This window comes from Saimiri boliviensis, chromosome 8 (assembly GCF_048565385.1).
Source record: "Saimiri boliviensis isolate mSaiBol1 chromosome 8, mSaiBol1.pri, whole genome shotgun sequence".
Lineage (NCBI taxonomy): Eukaryota > Metazoa > Chordata > Mammalia > Primates > Cebidae > Saimiri > Saimiri boliviensis.
The window spans coordinates 37,267,343-37,289,939 of NC_133456.1; the positions used below are offsets into that span (position 1 = coordinate 37,267,343).

General features: G+C 38.0%; 1 protein-coding gene and 1 pseudogene across 2 annotated transcripts in view; both read right to left on the reverse strand.

The window, feature by feature from the left end:
* The window catches only part of GRAMD1C (GRAM domain containing 1C), a 98,737-nt gene that overhangs the window by 12,368 nt on the left and 63,772 nt on the right, over nt 1–22,597 (reverse strand). For both annotated transcript variants that reach the window (XM_074404342.1, XM_003935443.4), the window contains 3 exons: nt 18,931–19,093; nt 12,171–12,308; nt 661–779 (listed from right to left, as the gene is read on the reverse strand). In XM_074404342.1, the coding sequence (XP_074260443.1) occupies nt 661–779; nt 12,171–12,308; nt 18,931–19,093 (420 nt within the window). The remainder of the gene's footprint in view (nt 1–660; nt 780–12,170; nt 12,309–18,930; nt 19,094–22,597) is intronic.
* Nucleotides 790–10,320, reverse strand: LOC141585364 (vacuolar protein sorting-associated protein 26A pseudogene; annotated as a pseudogene).

The following is a 22,597-nucleotide window of genomic DNA, read 5'->3' on the forward strand; positions in this document are numbered from 1 at the left end:
CCTAGGCTGGAGTACAGTGGCCAGATCATAGCTCACTGTAACCTCAAACTCCTGGGCTCAAGTGATCCTCCCATCTGGGCCTCTCAAAGTGCTAGTATTCCAGGGATGAGCCACCACAACTGGCCTGGTATTCTTTTTAAAAAATCCTTGATAATGAAACATTCTGAACACATGAAAGAGTAGAAATGAAGCAACACTAACTTCTGCCCAGTTTTGCTTCCTTTGTCCTCCCTACATATTCCCTGCCTCTACCACCATGCTCTGCCTGGCTAGAGGACTTTTAGAGGAAATCTTAGACATCAATATCATGTCATCCGTAAATAACTTCCCTATATTGCTTTATAGATTCTTCCATATATCTCTTTTAAAATAAATATTATTTTCTTTAAAACACAGCTGTAATACCATTACTATACATAAAAAAAGGAACAATTCCTGAAATCTCATAAATACCTTTTAACAGTTGGTTTGTTTGAATTAGGAGTGGGTTGATATGACTCACATGCCTTTTAAGTCTCTTTTAACCTGCAAACTCTTTTAACCTCCCTTTTTTCTTGCCATTTGTTTATTGACATTGTCTTGTAAAGTGTTGAACTAGAATAGGCATCTTCTCTCTTTCCCCACACATGACTCTCCTGGACACTGACCTAGCAGACGTACCTGCTTTTCAGTGGCAGCAGTGCATTTTCCAGTAAGCGGATTGTTAAGGACTATAGTGTAGGTCATGGTTCTCAGCTGATCACCTCCAAGTTCTGCAGTCCAAGGGGTAGATACTACATCTAACCACAGCAAACACAAAATGAGTTAGCTCTAGAAATTTGAACAGTATGACTTTAAATGAAATCAAAGGAGTTTTTGAATTATTAAAATGTATTTTTTGACTAGTGCTAACTTCCTTATAACTGGGTGTTGTAAGTTTAACATTAAAGAAAAGAGAGGCCGGGCGCGGTGGCTCACGCCTGTAATCCCAGCACTTTGGGAGGCCGAGACGGGTGGATCACAAGGTCAAGAGATCGAGACCATCCTGGTCAACATGGTGAAACCCCGTCTCTACTAAAAATACAAAAAAAAAAAAAATAGCTGGGCATGGTGGCATGTGCCTGTAATCCCAGCACTCAGGAGGCTGAGGCAGGAGAATTGCCTGAACCCAGGAGGCGGAGGCTGCGGTGAGCCGAGATCGCGCCATTGCACTCCAGCCTGGGTAACAAGAGTGAAACTCCGTCTCAAAAAAGAAAAAAGAGAAAAGAGAGATTAAATGTTAAGCACTCTCCTTAAATATGGCTTATTCCCCATCTCTGATGCATTTATTTCTAAATTGTTTATTAATATCCTTTTCCCTTTCATTAGATGATAAAATTAAAAGTTGTTTCATCTGTCAGCTTCTTTTTAAAGTCCACAGTATCTATGAAGAGAAGTAACAATGCCAGCCTTATCAGAGACAGAACAACACTTCAATATTCCCATCCTTGAGGACAAAACTTTAAAAGATATTTGTCATTATGAAACAATATAGTCTTGACATCAACTTACATAGAAATTATGTCAACATTATGAGAAATCATGTAATGTCAGTGGCTTGTCTGCTAAAATCTTCAGTCAAGGTAAGAAAATGGAACATAAATGATTATATAAGCCGTATTAAGAAAACTCTAAGATCAGCCGGGCGCGGTGGCTCAAGCCTGTAATCCCAGCACTTTGGGAGGCTGAGGCGGGCGGATCACGAGGTCAAGAGATTGAGACCATCCTGGTCAACGTGGTGAAACCCTGTCTCTACCAAAAATACAAAAAATTAGCTGGGCATGGTGGTGCATGCCTGTAATCCCAGCTACTCAGGAGGCTGAGGCAGGAGAATTGCCTGAACCCAGGAGGTGGAGGTTGCGGTGAGCCGAGATCGCACCATTGCACTCCAGCCTGGGTAACAAGAGCGAAACTCCGTCTCAAAAAAAAAAAAAAAAAGAAAAAGAAAACTCTAAGATCATATCTCTATGTTTATGGCAAGATCTGATAAAAATTCTCTTTTATTTGCTTAGGGATAATATAGTAATTAAATACACACTTGAAGAGAAATATAGTTCTAGAACACAGTGAAGGCCATTTCATGGAAGCCAAAAATTTGAAAAAGTATAAACAAAAGCATTAAAAACTCTATTCAGGCCTGGCACGGTGGCTCATGCCTGTAATCCTAGCACTTTGGGAGGCCCAGGTGGGTGGATCACCTGAGGTCAGGAGTTCAAGACCAGCCTGGATATCATGGTGAAACTCCATCTTAAAACAAACAAACAAACAAACAAACAAACAAACAAACAAAAAACTCTATTCAAAGACACGACTATATCACCTAATGCCCTAGCACAAATTGGCTGCTATTCACCAACATCCTAAAGCATAGGAGCCTTTATCTAGGTATATATAAAAGAAGATATACAACTAATTCTAAAATACTTTTCAGAAGATTACTTTGGTCACATGTCAGCCTGTTTCAGGAAAATTATACAAACAATCCATTGTTAATCAGAAATAGAATTTAAAGATGTCATTTAATTCTACTGTTAAAACTGCATGCTACTCAATGAAGCAGCTGTCAACAAGGATAAAAGAAAAGTATTTGTCTTCCTATGAATGTTACCCTTGTATTTTCACCAATGTTACCAATAGACCAGGTCCACTTACTGAGTATTGCTTACCGGAACATCACCTAATTAACATCATCTTGAAATTGTCAATCCTCCAATACCTAAGTGAAGCTTATCATAATGTAAAAAAATCTGGAATGAATGGTAAGAAAAATAGCTACAGTTCACAAAAGGACATAAAAGCCATTTTGATATATTGATCCAAAATAATAAAGGCTAGGAATTACAGAATTTTAAGAATCCTTTGATGTAATAAAGTTTTAAAATTGGTGAACCTTAATGCTCATTAGGATAGCTATTATAAATAAGTGTTGGAAGGATCAGGAGAAACTGGAAACTTTGTGCATTGCTTATAGAAATGTAAAACAGTACAGTCGCCGTGGAAAATAGTATGGCCACTCCTCAAAAACTTAACGATTGAATTACTACACGATGCAGCAACTCCACTTCTAGGTATATACCCAAAAGAACTGGAAGCAGAGACTTAGACAGTTGTACATCAGTGTTCATGGTGGCATTATTTACAATTGCTAACGTGTGTAAACAACCCAAATGTCATTAATGGATGAATGGATAAACAAAATGTAGTACATACATGCAATGCAGTATTATTCAGCCTTAAAAAAGGGAATAAAATTCTGATACATGCCACAACATGGATGAAACTTGAAGGCATTATGCTAAGTGTATTAAGCTTGTCACAGAAGGACAAACATTGTATTCCACTTATACAAAGCACCTAGAGTAGTCAAATTCACAGAGACAGAAAATAAAATGATGATCATCAAAAATTGGAAGAAATGGAGAGTTACTGTTTAATAGGTATAGCATTTCAGTTTGGAAAGATGAAAAAGTTCTGAAGATGGATGATGGCAATGGTTGCACAATAATGTGAATGTAGTTAATGGCACTGAACCATCCACTTAAAAATGGCTAAATGGTAAATTTTGTCTTATGTACGTTTTGCCATAATTTAAAAATTGATTCATCTAGGCAAGTGGATATTGATGTTATTACACTACTCATGCATTTTTTCTGAAGCTTTACATATTTTTAAATGTAAAATGTTGGGTAAAAAGATTTAAAAGTGAGCTTTAATTAAAAATAGTATAAGGGGGTTGGGTCAAGACGGTGAACTAGAAGCTGCTCGTGTGTGCCACTCTCACAGACAGGAAACAAAAGGGCTGGTGAACACTGGCCCTACTAGCTAATCATCTAAGAAACCATGTCAGAATCCATCCAGGCAGCAAAGGGACACAGAGGGCAGAGAGGAGCAAAGCTGGGCAACAGCCCATCTGGGATCAGCACGGAGCCAGGAAAAGCTCCTCAATATGGGAAAGGATGAGTGAGAGCTCCCTGGGGAATTGTACACAGGGACCCATGCAAGACTGGTAATAGGAGAATTCTCCTGGTTCCCCGGGCCCCACTGCATACTTCTAAATGGCGGCAGAGAGCCACCCAGAGTTTCTGCAGCAACAACTCTCAAGTCCATGGGGACTTCTATAAGCCTTGGACCCTGGAACAGAATGACACTAGTACCATATCCCCAGTAAAAGCTACGGTCCTGCCTGGGAGCAGAAAGACTGCTTCACTCTGCCATGCCAGAGTGGACTTGGTGCTAGCCTTCAGCCCAACAGTCCCACTTCTGCCTGAACTCAGCTGGCAGCCACAGCTTCCTGTTGCCCCAGGAAACACCCTGACAGCAGGGTAGGTGTAGGTGACTCCCAGTCACCCCTGCTACTGCGACAGGCCATGGGTAGGTGACTCCCACTCACCCCTGCTACTGCGACAGGCCATGCCTGCTAGAGTATCCAGCCAAGTGGTCTCACTTCTGTCTCAACTATGTGGGCAGGCACAACTCTGTGTTCCCCTCGGAAGTGTCCAGACAGCAGAATAGGTGACCACATCCAGTCCCACAGCTCCTAGCCAAGCAGGAAGTGCAGGCTTGAGTGATGCCTAAGAAGAGAAAAGCTTCACTCTCAGATCACTGAGAGAGGTGAGATGCCTGGGTTTGTAAGCCAGTGGAGGGCAGAGTGTAATTCTTGCTGCAGGGTTGACCTGGCCTGCCAACCATGGCCCCTGCTTAAAACAGTCCCTTGGCAACTCTGGCAACTCAAAAAGCTGGAGTGTCTTCTTACCTCCACACAATTATACTAGTTTCCCAGCAGTGGTTCTTAGCCAGGCTGAAATCGAATTCAGAATAGAGATAGCAATGAAAATCATCCAAATTCAGGAGAAACTCGAAACCTAATCCAAGAAATCTAAAGAATGCAATAAAATGATACAGGAGCTGAAAGACAAAGGTCATTTTAAGAAATAATCAAACTGATCTGATAGCACTGAGAAACTCACTCTAAGAATTTCATAATACAATTGCAAGTATTAACAGCAGAAAAGAACAAGCTGAGAAAAGAATCTCACAGTTTGAGGACTGGTTTTCCAAATTAACTGAGACAAAAATAAAGAAAAAAGAATAAAAAGGAATGAACAAAGCCTCTGATAAATATGGGATTATGTAAAGAGATTAAATCTATGCCTCACTGGCATCCCTGAAAGACAGGGCTAGAAAACAAGCAATTTGGAAAATACCTATACCCAACAACATCCAAGCTAAGTGCCAAGTTGAGACTGCAATTCCATTCATTATAGCAAAAAAAAAAAAAAAAAAAAAAAAAAAAGTAAAATACCTAGAAATACAGTTAACCAGAGAGGTGAAAGATCTCTACAACAAGAATTACAAAATATTGCTCTAATAAATAAGAGATGGAAAAACATTCCATGCTAGTGATAGGAAGAATCAATATTGTTAAAATGTTCATATTAACCAAAGCAATTCATAGATTCAATACTATTCCTATCAAACTACCAATGACATTCTTCACAGAATTAGGAAAAAACTATTCTAAAATTCATATGGAACCAAAAAAGAGTCCAATAGCCAAAGCAATCCTAAGCAAATAGAACAAAGCTGGAGGCATCACAATACCCAACTTCAAACTATACTGTAAGTCAACTGTAACCAAAACAGCATGGTACTGGTATGAAAACAGACACACAGAGCAATGGAACAGAATAGAGAACCCAGAAATAAAGCCACACACCCACGATCATCTGGTATCAACAAAGTTGACAAAAACAAGCAATGGAAAAAGAACTCCCTATTCAATTAATGGCACTAGGATAACTGGCTACCATATGCAGAAGATTGAAACTAGTCCCCTTCCTTACATCATATATAAAAATCAGCTCAAGATGGATTAAAGACTGAAATGTAAAAACACAAAACTTTTAAAACCCTTGAAGAAAATCTAGGAATGGTGGTTCACACCTTTAATCTCAGCAGTCTAGGAAGCTGCGGCAGGTGAATCACTTGAGCTCAGGAGTTCAAGACCAGCCTGGGAAAGATGGTGAAATCTCATCTCTACAAAAAAATACAAAAATTAGCCAGGTGTGGTAGTGTGCACCTATATAGTCCCAGCTACTTGCAGGGCTGAGGCAACAGAACTGCTTGAGCCCAGGAGGTTGAGGCTACAGTAAACTATGTTTGCACCACTGCACTCCAGCCTGGGTGACAAAGTGAGACCCTGTCTCAAAAAAGAAAAACAAAGAAAGAAAATATAGAAAATACCATCTTGGACATAGACCCTGGCAAAGAATTCATGATGAAGACACCAAAAGCAATTGCAACAACAAAAAAAAATCGGCAAATGGGACGTAATTAAACTAAAGAGTATCTGCACAGCAAAAGAAACCTTCAACAGAGTAAACAGACAACCTACAGAATGGGAGAAAATATTTGCAAATTATGTGTCTGAAAATGCTCTAACATCCAAAATCTATAAGGAACTTAAACAAATTAACAAGGAAAAAATAAACAACCCAATAAAAAAGTGGGTAAGGGATATGAACAGACACTTTTCAAAAGAAGACATACATCTGGCCAGCAAGCATATGAAAAAACGCTCAACAGCCCTAATCATTAGATAAAGGCAAATCAAATCACAGTGAGATACTATCTCACATCAGTCAGAATGGCTATTATCAAAAGGCCAGAAAATAACAGATGCTAGTGAGGTTGCAGAGAAAAGGAATGTTTATACACCGCTGCTGGGAGTGTAAATTAGTTCAACCATTGCAGAAAGCAGTTTGGCAATTTCTCGAAGAACTTAAAAAGGAACTACCATTTGACCTGAGAATCCCATTACTGGGTATCTACCCCCAGGAATATAAATTGTTCTACCATAAAGACACATGCACAAGCATATTCACCATAGCACTATTCACAATAGCAAAGATATGCAATCAACCTAGATGCCCATCAATGGTAGAGTGGATAAAGAAAGTATGGTACAAATACACCATGGGATAGTATGCAGTCATAAAAAAAAGAACAAGATCATGCCCTTTGCAGCAACATGGTTGGAGCTGGAGGTCATCATCCTGAATGAACTACTGCAGTAACAGAAAACTAAATCCCACGTGTCTTCAGTTATAAGTGGGAGATAAACACTGAGTACACATGGACACAAAGAAAGGAACAATAGACACTGGGGCCTACTTGAGGGTGGAGGGTGGAAGGAGGGTAAGGGTTGAATACTACCTATTGGGTACCATGATTATTACCTGGGTCATGAAATAATCTGTACACCAAACTCTCATGACACACAATTTACCTGTATTAACAAATCTGTACATGTGCCCCTGAAACTAAAAGATCAAAAACATTTAAAAAGTAGTGTCATATAACTGTAAACAATTTAAAAGAGCACAGATTTAAAAGACCCCCTGATTTTATTTTTATTTTTCTCACATGAAAATGTTTAATGTGTATGCTGATGCATATCTGAGTGCTTATCATCAAATCAAAGTATGAAGTATTAAAAAAAAAAGGTAGTTCAAGAACATTCCAGTGTTTCAAAGAAAGCACTTTTTAAAATAAATATACATGAAGAACATTTAATTATATCATAAAATAAATGCAGCGCTATAAGATAAAGGAAGACTAATATTGAGGTTTGGTCTTTGCCTCTCTACAGCTGCAGCCATCTTCAACCTGCTGAACTTAACTCAATGGTTACAGGAATTTTTTGCCTTTTCTTTTCTTTCTTTGCTTTTCTTTTCTTTTCTTTTTTTTTTTTTTTTTTTTTTTTTTTTGTCTCCTATTCAGTTCACATTTCAGGCTGTTCAAGCAGATGCCTGTGATTCTGGAGATTCAGATCACTGGTGTAAGTTTGTTCTCTGTTTCCTCAGTTTCCAGAAGCTTTTCTTCATAAAATGGTCTCCAGCTTTTTGAAGCACCTTTGGTCTTCCTCTCGACAAACACTAAATTTACTTACTGAAAACTTTTTGTTCACATCTCTCATTGCTGGACTTGGGTCACATTCCACTAAAAACAGTCTCATTGGAATTGATTCACCTTTTACCATCCATTATTTCACATTCGGCGATTGTTTCTGTTTCTGCTGTGGTATTGGGTCCAATTCCTGTGATCTCTTTTTTGATCAGTTGTAACTCCGTATGTTGTATTTTTATTCTTACTACTAAAAAGTAAAATTTTCAATTACATGCTTTAAATGATATGTTGGTTTATCATATTCAAATTATATGTGTAGACAATCTTCAGTGCCCACTTCCATCTTAATACAGTTGTTAATATCAGGACAGGTGGCAAGCTGATGAACAGTAAGATCATATTCTTTTGCTAGATCTTTCAGTCTTCTTATTATTGTCACTTTAAGAAAATAACAAGTGGACATTGGCACCGATGTCAGATTCACATGGCTTTTCAACTTGCATAAATTCAAAATCATAACTTCTTCTCTGAGTCAGTTCTCCAGGTAAGGCTAGTTCTTTCACTAGGTTTATACATTCATGAGCATTACTCTTGTCATTGAAAAGTTCCATTTGACCTACAAATTCAATTCTAATTCCTTGGCGCTCTAGTGTCTATCCAGGTTGCTTAAAGGCTAGGTTTACCTTACCAGAAACAGATTCTCTATCATAAAGAGATAGTGTTCTTCTACTTTGCCATCTTCAGTTTTCATTTCTGTCATTTTCCTGGCTTCCCCATCATTAAAGACAATATCGATCTCACAAATTGGACCCAAAAAGCCTCCAAGAAAACTCATCGTCACCACTGCCGCCATCCCCCACTACTTTTCTCCTCTTCACTCAGGAGAACTCTCAGCCCCCATAATTTGAAAAACTTAGAACCAGTGGTAGTCATTTGAGTGCTGGAATTGGATTAAATCCACAAATAATTGATTTTTAAAAACCATTAAATTCTCAATATTTTTAAAAAGAAGCCTTTGAAATTCAGTCTCAAGAAATGCCAGCTCAGGCATGGTAGCTCACACTTGCCCAGCACTTTGAAAGGTTGAGGTGAAAGAATCATTTGAGGCCTGGCAACATAGGGAGACTGCCCAAGACTAGCCTGGGCAACATAGGGAGACCCTGTCTCTACAAAAACTGTTTTAAAATTGGCCTGCCATGGTGGTGTGTGCCTTTGGTCCCAGCTACTGAGGCTAAGGTAGGGGGATCACTTGATCCCAGGAGGTGGAGGCTACAGTGAACTGTTATTGCACCACTGCACTCCAGCCTGGGCAACACAGAGAGACTTTGTCTCAAAAAAAGAAAGAAAGAAATATAACTTTGGTTACTAGGTAACAAGTCAGAGGATAGCTGTATGCTTTGCAGTAAGGATCAGATTCTCTTTTGTGGTAAAGCTTCAGACTAATTCTAGGTCTAACCAGCAACGTGCTTGTAACTGTTTAGATTTAGAATTAGCTGGAAGCCTTTGCTTTGCAAAGCCATTTATAACATCAGACAGTCAATATAAGCATTGATATTGATGCCAGATATAACAGAAAACAAATGCAGTTATGTTTCAAAAAACAAACTTCATTTATCACCAGCATAGGACAACGTCCTAATTCCTCTTGGGTCTTTTCAGCCATAAAAATGGCAGTGCAACATTAACAGGCATCCTCTCTGAAAATTAAGGAAAATAATGTATCCAGTTCTTCTGAAATATCAATTTCTCTAGGTAGAAATGACTAACAAGAAAACACAAAATAGATTCAGAAGAGCTATAGTAAGTTATTAACTACTGAATAAAAAGGAAGATTTATATCTTAGGTATCCCACATTTTCAAAACTAGAACAGAAAAAATAATTTTTTAAATTACAAAACTCATAATTACAAGACAATAGCTACTGATTGTAATCTCTTTGCTACTCTATCATCAATAATAAGAACAAAATTGAGTTTGGTTCCTAGTATTCATAACAATTATATGATCTATGAATATATAATTATGTTTAGACCGGGCACAGTGGCTCATGCCCGTAATCCCAGCTCTTTGGGAGGCCAAGGTGGGTGGATCACCTGAGCTCAGGAGTTTGAGACCAACCTGGAGCAACATAGCAAGACTCTGTCTCTACCGAAAAAAAAAAAACAAAAAACAAAAAACGCCGAGCATGGTGGTACATGCCTGTAATCCCAGCTACTCAGGAGGCTGAGGCAGGAGAATCGTCTTGAGCCCAGGAGGCAGAGGCTGCAGTGAGCCAAGATTGCACCACAGCACTCCAGCCTAGGTGACAGAGCAAGACCCTGCCTCAAAAAAAAAAATTATATATCTTTTTACATAAAAGATTCAAATAAAGGAATAACATACAATGGTTAATAAAATTCTTAGATTATAAACTAAATTGAGGCTGGGCAAAGTGGCTTATTCCTGTAATTTTAGTACTTTGGGAGGCTGAGGTGGGTAGATTGCTTGAGCCCAGGAGTTTGAGATCTGCCTGGCCAACATGCAAAACCCCTCTATTAAAAAACACAAAAATTAGCCAGGTGTGGTGGCACATGCCTGCAATCCCAGGTACTCAGGAGGCTAAGGCACAAGAATCGCTTGAACCTGGGGGGCAGAGGTTGCAGTGAGCCAAGATCTACCCCTTCACTCCAGCCTGGGTGACAGAGTGAAACTCTGCCATAAATAAATAAATAAATAAATAAATAAATAAATAAATTTGACTATAACATAATTTTCTCTTTGACTATGTCAAATGACTCACTTTATATGAATCTCTGCTGCTGTTACATTCTAATTTTATGTAGCAGGCTAAATCACGTGCTCCCAACGTTAATAAAATATTGAAAACATTTAGGATAAATTCAGTTTCAAACTAACAGCAAGCTTATCAGAGATGTTTACCAAAATAAAACATTTATTTATTTATTTAGAGACAGGGTTTCACTCTCACTCAGGCTGAAGTGCAGTGGCACAGTCTCGGCTTACTGCAACCTCCAACTCCCAGGCTCAAGAGATACTGCCACCTCAGCCTCCCAAGTAGCTGAGACTATGGTGTGAACCACCATGCCCAGTTAATTTTGTATTTTTTGGCAGAGATGGGTTACGCATATTGTCCAGGCTGGTCTCAAACTCCTGGGCTTGAGCAATTCACCCGCCCCAGCCTCCCTAAGTGCTAAGATTATAGGCATGAGCCGCCACGCCCAGCCCCAAAATAAAACTTTTTAACACATAATCAACGAAATTCTTTTCATGAGGATTTAACCATTAATTTCCAATTAAGAAATTTAACCAATTTCTTAAATTGAACTTTTAAAAAAATATTTTCATTGAAGTAGTCATAGATACAGCAATCTCAAGTGTATAGCGCCATGATTTTCACAAGGGGCACACATACATGTACCACCACTCCGATCAGGATATAGAACTTATACAAGCATCCCAAAAGCTCCCTCCCAGCTTTACCTATCTGGCTCTCCACAACAGTAACCACTATGCTGACTTTATGTCCATAAATTTGTTTAGCCTGGTTTTTACTTTACATAAAGAAATGATGTAGCATGTAGTCTTTTGTATCTGGCTTCTATTGCTCAACATGGGACCTGTGAGATCTACTCATATTGTTATAAGTATCAGTACTTTGTATTTTGTTCATTATTACAAGGGATTCTTTTGTGGGAACATACACAATCTGTTTATCCATTCTGTTACTGATGGACACTTTAACTGTTTTGAGTTTGGGACCATCATAAATAATGTTGCTATGAGCACTGTAGTATATCATTCAGAGCACAAATGTACCAATTTCTGATGAATGTATATCTAGGAGTGGAACTGAGTCATAGAGAATTGATAGCTTTAGTGCTTACTGCCAAGCTTGTTGGCAATGTGGTTGTTGCAGTTTACACACCACCAAAATTCAGTTGTTTCACATGAAACCATTTTCAATTGAGTTCAACCCAATCGAATTGGTACCTTAATGAATAAATATACTTTTAGTTTTCAAAAGGTCTGAACTTAATTGTTGGAACTATGTGCCTAATTAAACAATTATACTGTTCACAGGTGAATTTAACCAAACGTTTAAATACCAGTTTATATACTGCCAAAATAAATCAAAGCATGTCTAATTCTTCCTCCTAACATAAATCAGTTTATATAGGCTCAACTTTCTACAAATAATAGCATTCTCCCAAATTTATCATTAGGTAAGAACACAAGGACTAACCTACTATATTTCTAGAACTGGTAAATTTCTCCATAAAGCGTGAACTGGTAAAGAGCAATTCAAACATCCTCTCAGAACTGATATGAAAAACACGGTTGATAAAAAGTCTTCCATGAAGATCTCTCTCAGGAACATTTTCTGGAAAAATAAAAACACAAACCAAAGGAGAAGAAATCAAAGAAAGATAATTTTAAGGTTTTAGGGGGTTTTGTGTGGGATTTTCTTTGTATTGTTTAATTTTTGGCATAAACTCATTTTTAAATATGATTACAATGATGAGAACATTCCAGGACACTGTTAAAATTCCAAATAAGAATTAAATATATACATAGGTACTAACTATATGCATAACAGTATACAGTTAACTAAACTATATATAATCAATATTTCAACTGTCAAATCCCAGAAGATATAGAAATATTTAACTTGAATGATATCAAACACCCATAATATGTCACTCAAAAGAATCTTTCAGGACTGGTGTGGTGCATCAAGCCTGTAATCCCAGCACTTTGGGAGACCAAGGAGGGCGGATCACGAGGTCAGGAGTTCAAGACCAGCCTGGCCAACATGGTGAAACCCCATCTCTACTAAAAATACAAAAAATTAGCTGGGCATGTTGACACATGCCTGGAATCTTAGCTACTCAGGAGGCTGAGACAGGAGAATTGCTTGAATTACCAGGAGGCAGAGGTTGCAGTAAGCCGAGATTGTGCCACTGCACTGCAGCCTAGGCAACAGAGCGAGACTCCATCTCAAAAAAAAAAAAAAAGAGTATTTCAAAAGGGACAAGGACAATATAGAGATACATAAGATAGTATCTACCATAGCAATTAGCAAGTTCTACCTCTGAATGCTCATACATTCAGTAAATATTAATTTATCAATGGCTATAATATCTGCTGTACTTAGCTTATCAGCCTGAATAATGTTTCAACTTGACTTAATGTTCACTCCAAAGACAAGAATGACTATATTCACAACCTATTTTCAACATCACACACTAAAAGAACTAAGAAATCCTTCTGAAAAGTATTCATCAAAGCTAAGTAATGCCTAATCTAAGGAAATATTACATTTTTTTCTGGGAACTTGATAATCATCACGATGTTGAAAACTACCAGTGACAAATGAAGAAGCGGTATCTTGCTCACCTCTTCTCCTATGCCCTGGAAATGTTATATAAAATAGCTCACACTTACATAATGCTTACTGTATGCTAGACATTGTGCTACATACCTTATAAGTATTGATTCATCTTATCCTCACTGCAATGCTATGAGATAAGTGGTATTATCATTTCCAGATGAGGAAGCTGAGTCACAGAAATAACTGCCAAGGCTCTATGGCTAGTGAGTGACTGACCTGGAATTTGAACCCACTCCAGCTCCAGAGCACACAAACTTAACATCTATTTTATACTGACAGAAGGAATTTAACTTAGAAGAATCAAACAGAAAGGAAAAAAAAAACCTAGGAATAGGAGCCTGGTATAATAAAGGAAGTAGCATAAAGCAATTCAATATGAAATTGTAATGATTTCAGGACCAGGATTACTTACTATATTTCAAGGATTATGCCCCATCAATACAGAATAAAAACTGCTACAAAAACTCCCCATCTTTCAGAAATTAAGCTCTAAGAATGATCTGGGTAAAGCATCTGTCAATATTATGTTAAATCAAAGGGCAATGGTCTCTGGGTCAGAAAAACTCTTCTAGCTCTGCCTTCATCCCTGACTACTGCTATTTATCCCTCATTGAATGATTTATGTCTCTTTATTTTGCTAGAGGTAAAAAGGAATATCAGATACATACTGATTTGCTTCTTCCTTCAACAATACTCTATGTAGGCAAAAACTGTTTACTGAAATTTCAAATAATGGCTCCTTCAGCGTAGAAATGAATCACAAAACTAGGCAATTTTCCTAAACTCTGTGAAGTAACTTTCCAATTAAGCTTGGGAAACAGCTTTTTCTGACATAGAAGTATTATATGTTCATTGTAAAAATAATTCGAATATTCACAAAGAGAGAAAACAACTAAAGGCGATTCTGTTGATGTTGATCATTTCCTTCACAGAACATACCCTGACTTGTAATCACACTTTTATTGGTTTATCGGCTTTCTTTCTCCTGCTCACTGTGGTAGATCAACATACAATCACTTTAAATAAATCGATGTTTGGTTTAAAGTGATCTGCAATCTCCCTTGCTCCCTCTCAACCCCCACACAGCCCCAATCTCCTGGGATGGTTTACTTTTTGTGACTTTTTCAATTGTCACAATTCATTGACTTCAACCATCTTTATAATTTCACAACTTTTAAAAAGTGAAAAACAGATTCATGATTTTGCCCATTTGATACATATGACAAGTTCAAGATTTTGGAACGTGCTTAGGAAAACAAGTAGAAGTACCTGATTTGTTATAGAAAAAAAAGAATCACCATACACTTTTACTAAAACTCCACAAACACAGGCCTGAATGTTACATATGCTTTCTTACTGCTATAAAGCCAGTCTTTGCAAGAGGCAAAATGTGATCAGAGTTCGTGTGCAATAAAAATATATACACTATTATTCTTTCTTTATTTCTAAATAGGCACAATTTTTATCAGTTTTAATGTTATCTTTTATGCAACTTACAATGTTACTTCTGTAGGATTTTTTTTTTTTTTTTTTGAGACAGAGTCTCACTCTTGGGATTAAAGGCATGTGCCACCACCACCACCCAGCTAATTTTTGTATTTTTAGTAGAGACGGGGTTTCACCATGTTGCCCAGACTGGTCTCAAACTCCTGTCCTCAGGTGACCTGCCTGCCTTGGCCTTCCAAAGTGCTGGGATGACAGGCATGAGCCACAGTGCCCCTCTGAAACTACTTTGGAAGGACCATTCTTATAAAAGAAGCAGGTAAGAAAAAGGAAAAAAAAAAAAAAAAAAAAAATCCCGGTTTTGGTGTTACTTACCTATTTGGCCACTGGGTGCCAGAGTAGATCTTCCTAAAGTCCTAGGTTCAGGTAGACAGTACATGACTAATCCATGCCCTGCTGCATACTAAAGCATGAATGGTAAGTACGCTTTGCTACCCTTGATCTTTCCAAATGTCTCCCACTGCACTGACTCCAATGGCAATGATCTTACAATTAAAAAAAAAAAAAAAGAGTCCTTAAAATGCCTACTTAATAAGTACAACCACAACAAGCCTCAAGTTATTTTTACTACATTTTCCTTTAAACAACTACTTTTAATTTTATTATTTTTTTGCTTTCTCTCTCTCCTATTGGTGGTTACAAGAAAGTAGCAATAATCATAGTGTCTATAACATATATCCTCAAAACTGAAACACAAAAAATATTAAATTTTCTTTTTTTTTTTTAAGAGATAGGATCTGGCTCTGTTGCCCAGGCTAGAGTGCAATGCCCAAGCAATCCTCCCACCTCGGCCTCTCCAAGTACTGGGATTACAGGCATGAGCCACTGTGCTCAACTAAGAAAAACTAAATCTTTGATCTCTTTCTCAAACCTAAAAGCAGTATAACCCACATGGTGTATATTTTGGAAGTTTTTAAAATATGTTTTTAAAAATTAAGTATTATGTTAAGGAAAACACATTAATATAGTAAACTTACATCTACATAAAATGGTTGGGAAATGGGCTTACATTGACTGACAAAATATTATTGTGTGCCACATGTATTATATATAATACAGTGAGATGCCTCTTCTTCACTCCTTCCAAGTTAAAGGTGCCCAATTACGGTAATTCCCAGCCTCTCTCTACCCCTTTAACTCACTCTAACCACAGGAAGTAGATTATTGTTATGGACTGAATGTTTGGGGCCCCCCCCACCCCCGCCAAATTCTTCTGCTAAAGCCCTAACTCCTGGTGTGGCTGTATTTGGAGATGGGGCCTCTAAAGAAAGTAATTAAGTTAAATAAAGTAGGTCCCTTACAATGTTACTTCCTTATGAGAATTAGTGTCCTTATAAGAAGAGACTCCAGACACTTCGGGAGGCCAAGGCTAGAGGATCGCTTGAGGCCAAGAGTTCAAGATCAGCTTTGCAAACAAGGGGTAAAACCCCGTCTCTACTAAAAATACAAAAAATTAGCCAGGTGTGGTGGTGCATGCTTGTAATCCCAGCTATTCCGGATGCTGCAGAGGCTGAGGCATAAGAATTGCTTAAACCTGGGAGGCAGAGATTGCAGTGAGCCAAGATTACACCCCTGCACCCCAGCCTGGGTGACAGGGTCAGACTCTGTCTCAAAAACAAAAAAAAAAGAGAGAAAGAGAGAGAGAGTTTGCTCAAGCATGCTCTCTCTCTCTCTCTCTCTCTCTCTCTCTCTCTCTCTCTCTCTTTCTCCTGCCTCCTGCTCCTCCCTCACACTTTGCCCCTCTCTCCATGAGCATGTGCTGAGAAAATGCTATGTGCAGACACAGTGTCTACACATAGAAGGTAGCAAGCCAGGAAGAGACCCCTCACCAGAAACCAACTCTGCCAAACCTTGATCTGAGGTTTCTATCCTCCAGAATTATACAAAATAAATTTCTGTTGTTTAAGCTGCCCAATCTGTATTTTGTTATGGCAGCCTGAGCTATGAATACAGTTAGTAAATGTGAAAGGAACATGCTGGGTAGGCTTGGCACACTTCTGTCCTTCCTTCTGGATCTAGGTGCCCACAGAAGCTGATATTTGCCCAGGAGAGATCGTCCCTCCAGTGGGGAGGCAGTTGAACATTTCCTGTGATTGATAGGTAAGTCCACCTCATTCTTTAGCTCCATCAGCAGCCCACTTATCTTTCACACGTACCCACATCCGCTGACTTTGTCACTCTTAGTATAAAAGGTGATATTTTGGCCTCTATCTGACTTGCTCTTCATTTTCTTTCCCAATTTTGTTACCACCAGGGTGGTCAAGAACTGCTATCTGTTGAGCCCACTCTAGACACCATGTACACATGGACTACAATACAAAACAAAACTGATTATATTATAGAATGTTAAAAATCATCTAGAATATAATAGTCCTGAAATTTGGAAAGCCTTTGGGTCATGATTTTCTTCACAATTATATTATGATGAAGCTTAATCTCTGTTGGCCTTCTAAAACCAAATAAGTTTATTTTAATGCCATATGGAATATTACTGTCATTTATCTTTGTAATAAATTTCAAATATAGAATCTTCCTCTAAAAGTGAATTAAAATTAAATGGAAAATTTTTTAATTAAATTGAAATGACTACAGTGAAAACAAATCAAATTCAGGAGCAATCACAATGAATTTTCCATGCTCTTGCTTTCAAAAACTCATCCCATTGTGCTAAAATATAACCACAATCAAAAGCCTGCATCTTCATGCACAGAAACTTGAGTACTGTTCTGAGTAATATTGATGAGTACACTTTTTTTTTTCTTTTTGAGATCCAGTTTCACTCTGTTGCCCAGGCTGGAGTACAGTGCTGCAATCTCAGCTCACTGCGACCTCCACCTGCCGGGTTCAAGCAATTCTTCTGCCTCAGCCTCCTGAGTAGCTCAGATTACAGGTGCACACCACCATGTCTGGCTACTTTTGTATTTTTAGTAGAGACAGAGTTTCACCATGTTGGTCAGGCTGGTCTTGAACTCCTGACTTTGGGATCTGCCTGCCTCAGCCTCCTAAAATGCTGGGATTACAGGCATGAGCCACCACTCCTGGCTGATGAGCACACTTTAAAAAAAAAATCATTTACAGAGAGAAAGATTTTCCTTCCAGAATTTTTTAGAATCTTTATTTTCTTTTGGAGGCTACTCAATAATTTAAATTTATAGTACTCTCAGAATGCATCCCTGCCATGACTACTTGCTTTCATAATTATACACAAAACAGGTTTAGAATAACCTTGCTAAGGTGTCTTTTTTTTCTTTAGTAAAAGGTGAACGGTTTATTCATTATAAAGAGAAACCAGAACATAAGAAAGATTTTTTTTTTTTTTGAGACAGAGTCTCAGTCTGTTGCGCAGGCTGGAGTGCAGTGGTGAGATCTCAGCTTACTGCAACCTCCACCTCCCAGGTTTGAGCAATTCTCCTGCCTCAGCCTCCCGAGTAGCTGGGATTACAGGTGGCTAATTTTTGTATTTTGAGTAGAGATGGGGTTTCACCATGTTGGCCAGGTTGGTCTTGAACTCTTGAACTTGTGATCCACCTGCTTGGCCTCCCAGGCCTCCCAAAGTGCTGGGATTACAGGCGTGAGCCACCATACCGGGCCTAGATGTCTTTTCGTAAGAGGAGGAAAGGAGAAAGTAATTTGGGCAGTATTGAAGTAGAGTAAAAAGAATGCTGGACTGAGACACCTTGTCATTAACTCAAGTTCTGCATAGTTAACTAGCTGCATAATTTTAGATTTAGCTCCTGTAGGTCTTATTTTCCCTACCAGGAAATGAGGGCTAGCCTAAATGAACTACTATGTCACTCTACCTATGAAATGTGAGCATATTACATTGGCTGGTATATAGGAACGGGCATGCAGATTTTTATTAACACCACATTTAAAAACTAAATGTGATGAAGCTTTTCAAATTCCAGGCTTCTGAAGACAGCGGGGTAAGTTAGATTTAACAGCCTCTTTCTCCTACTTTCTATAAGCTTCCATTCCTTTTTTGGTTCTTTATAGGGTGACATTGTGTCTAATGAAACTAAATTCTCAATCTGTACACCGCTATTACAAAGATAAACATAATAAGACATAACTGAAATTTTAATAAAATTGATAAGAAGTTATTTACCTTCATCAACAGAATCTGAAGTGCTGCTTTTGTCCAGAGAAAGATACTCATTTTTACTCAAGTCCAGTGATTTCGATGGCACTAGAGTTAACCTCTTTCCCGAAGTTGGTAAGACTCTCTTTTTGTTCTGCTTCTCATTTTGGGACTCCTCTTCAACTAATCCCTAAAAGACAAACAATCCGGTTTCAAAATAAGAAACAGATTTTAAGCTTAGATTTTACAGCGAGAACCTTAATATTAAAGATACATTGAAATATTGCTCTTTGAAAAAATGTTTACAGCATTTTGTTTGTTATGCTTGCATCACATTGCCAAAGCTATTAAATGCCAGTCCATAAAATATTAGTAAATAACATATGCCATTCTAGAATCATTCTATACAATAGTAAACAAGTTTATGAAAAACATCATATAAAAGGGGCTTCACAGATCCTGTAAATCACTTATGCAAAAGGAAAATAGACAAAAGACAAAAATAATAGAACAATTAGTTCTTTAGAGTAGGCAATGGAGAAGAACCAAACCCAGTTAGCTTCTCCAACCAATGCCTGCCCCATCATCTCAAGGAAGGAAACTCACCCATCTCTCAAGACCCAGCAGGGAAATGGAAAGAAAATGGAGAGATAAAAGTCACATGTGACTACAGTGGGAGAGAGAAGATTAAAACAAATTAATTTCATAGCAAACTCATAAAAACACAATTGGCTTTGCTGCAAAGGGATTAAGAGATTAGGTATTAAAATGTATTCACTTGCTGTAATCCCAGCACTTTGGGAAGCCGAGGCAGGTGGATTGCAAGGTCAAGAGATCGAGACCATCCTGGTCAACAAGGTGAAACCCCGTCTATACTAAAAATACAAAAAATTAGCTGGGCATGGTGGCGTGTGCCTGTAATCCCAGCTTCAGGAGGCTGAGACAGGAGAATTGCCTGAACCCAGGAGGCGGAGGTTGCGGTGAGCCAAGATCGTGCCATTGCACTGCAGCCTGGGTAACAAGAGCGAAACTCATTCTCAAAAAAAAAAAAAAAAGGATTCACTTGGATGATGCTATCTATACTTTCTGGGATGGTTTAATAAAGATGATGTTATCTCCACAATACATTTAATGATAGGCATTAAAGTATGATGCTATTGCTATGTTAGTATTCAAGTAGAATAGTACTGTATTATGATCAGACTTGGTGGAACAGTCCAAAAAGTCTATATAAACTATACAGCAGAATACTTTCTTGCATTTTCTGTACGTACACAGATGAAAGAGAGCACTTTACTTCATGTCCCATGAGATCCTTGAGAAGCACTAAATAGCAGAATCAGCTCCAGGGAGGATACAGGTTTCCATTGGCCACCCAGATAGCAGAATAACAACTGGGATCCAGGACACAATTTATTAAAGAATTATATTGCCCTAATCAGAAGATTGATTCTTCAAGCAGAGATTACTGCTAAAATCAAAACTTGGTTTATTTGAGAGTTCCACACTACAAAGCAACATGCCTATTTAGCTAAACCAGGGACCCTTAACGGATGCTAAGTACAGGATGGTTCTCTACAGCTCTACACTTACGCTTCTCCTCTTGTTGCTAGTTAAATTCTATTTCCTGCTATAAAGAATACGAATAGATATTTATAGGAAAATTAAGTCACTGTCTTCCAGTGGTTTGCATCTGGATGACTTTTATTTCTTTGTATACCCTACCGTATTTCATGAAGTTTTACAAAGTGTATTAATTTTATCACTTAAGAAACATATTTTCATCTTGGAAAAAAAGTTATTATTGTCTTTCTGTTATTTCTAACTTTGTTAGATGTGAAAATGAGGCAAAGCAAGTGACATACAATACTTGTAGTCATCTGAGAATTTCATCATGTGGCTCTTGAATGCAAACAGAAGAAAAGGACTAAACTTCTATACTACTTGTATCCCATAACCTGAAAACATCTATACTGAACACAGGTGAATGTATGATCGATCTCAAAACATTAAGTTATTCGCCTCCCTTGTACCAGTAGTAAGTCACTAAGGGTCTCTAGATGAGTAAGTTTTGCAAGAAACCCATAACAGAAAACCATGCTGAGGCAGATGCATGACTGCTAAAAACAAGTTGATAACATGTTGGCCTTTCACATAAATACCTTTTCAATGTTTTCCCAACATTTACTCAGAGGAGACAGTGGGAGTTCCTCGGGGGAGGGTAGAAAAGGATCATTACTGGTCACATGCAGACTCACCTTCAGCTATAACAGCTAACAGTTATTGGATAATGTGTGGTAGGAACTATTCTAAGTACAGTCATGCATCACTTTAATGACAGGGATACATTCTGAAAAATGTATCATTAGGTGACTTTATCGTTGTGCCAGTATTTAACAAATTTAGATGGTATAGCTTGCTACACACCTAGGCTGTATGGTATAGCTTATTGCTCCTGGTCTATAAACCTGGACAGCATGTTACTCTACTGAATACTGTAGGCAATGTAACAGAGTAGGAAGTACTTGTGTATCTAAGCACATCTAAACATAGAAAAAGTACAGTAAAAACTTGAAATAAAATATTTGGAAAATGTACACCTGTCTGTGCTATGAATAGAGCTTACAGGACTGAATTCCGTTGTTCTGGGTGAGTCAGTGAATGAGTGGTGAGTGAATCTGAAGATCTAGGACATTACTGAACACTACTGCAGACTTTATAAACATTGCACACTTAGGCCAGGTGTGGTGGCTCACTCCTGTATTTCCAGCACCTTGGGAGGCTGAGGCGGACGGATTGCAAGGTCAGGAGTTTGAGATGAACCTGACCAACATGGTGAAACCCCGTCTCTACTAAAAGATTCAGAAATTAACCGGTTGTGGTGGCATGTGCCTGTAATCCCAGCTACTGGGGAGGCTGAGGCAGGAGAATCACTTGAACCCAGGAGGCGGAAGTTGCAGTGAGCTGAGATCATGCCACTCCACTCCAACCTGGGCAATAGAGCGAGACTTCATCTTAAAACAAACAAACAAACAAACAAACAAACAAAATTGTACCCTTAGGTTACAATAGTTTTAAAAAAAATTCGATAATAAATTAAGCTTAGCTTACTGTAACATTTTTATTTTATGAACTTTTAAATTTTTAAAAAACTTTTTGACTTGTAAAAACACAGGTTAAACCATATTGGACACTTATATAAAAATATTTTCTTTCTTTATATACTTATCCTAAAAGCTTTTCTCTATCTTTAATTTTTTATTTTTTATTTTTAAACTTTTTTGTTAAAAATTAAGACACAAACACACACATTAGCCTAGGCCTACACAGGATCAGGATCATGACTATCACTGTCTTCCACCTACACATTTTGTAGGGAGGAGAAGGCCTGCAGGGAAAATAACATGCATGGAGCTGTCATCTCCTATGATAACAATGTTTTCTTGCGGAATTCTGCCTGAAGGACCTGCCTGAGGCTGTTTCAAAGTTAACATATATACATATATATATACATATATATATATGTATATATATGTGTAGAAAGAGTACGCTCTAAAATAATGATTTATTATTTGATTACCAAGTATTATGTACTTATATAATTGTATGTGCTCTATCTTCATGGGCCTAGCAGCACAGGTCTGTTTACATCACCATCACCACAAACAGGTAAGCAATGCGTTGCATTACCATG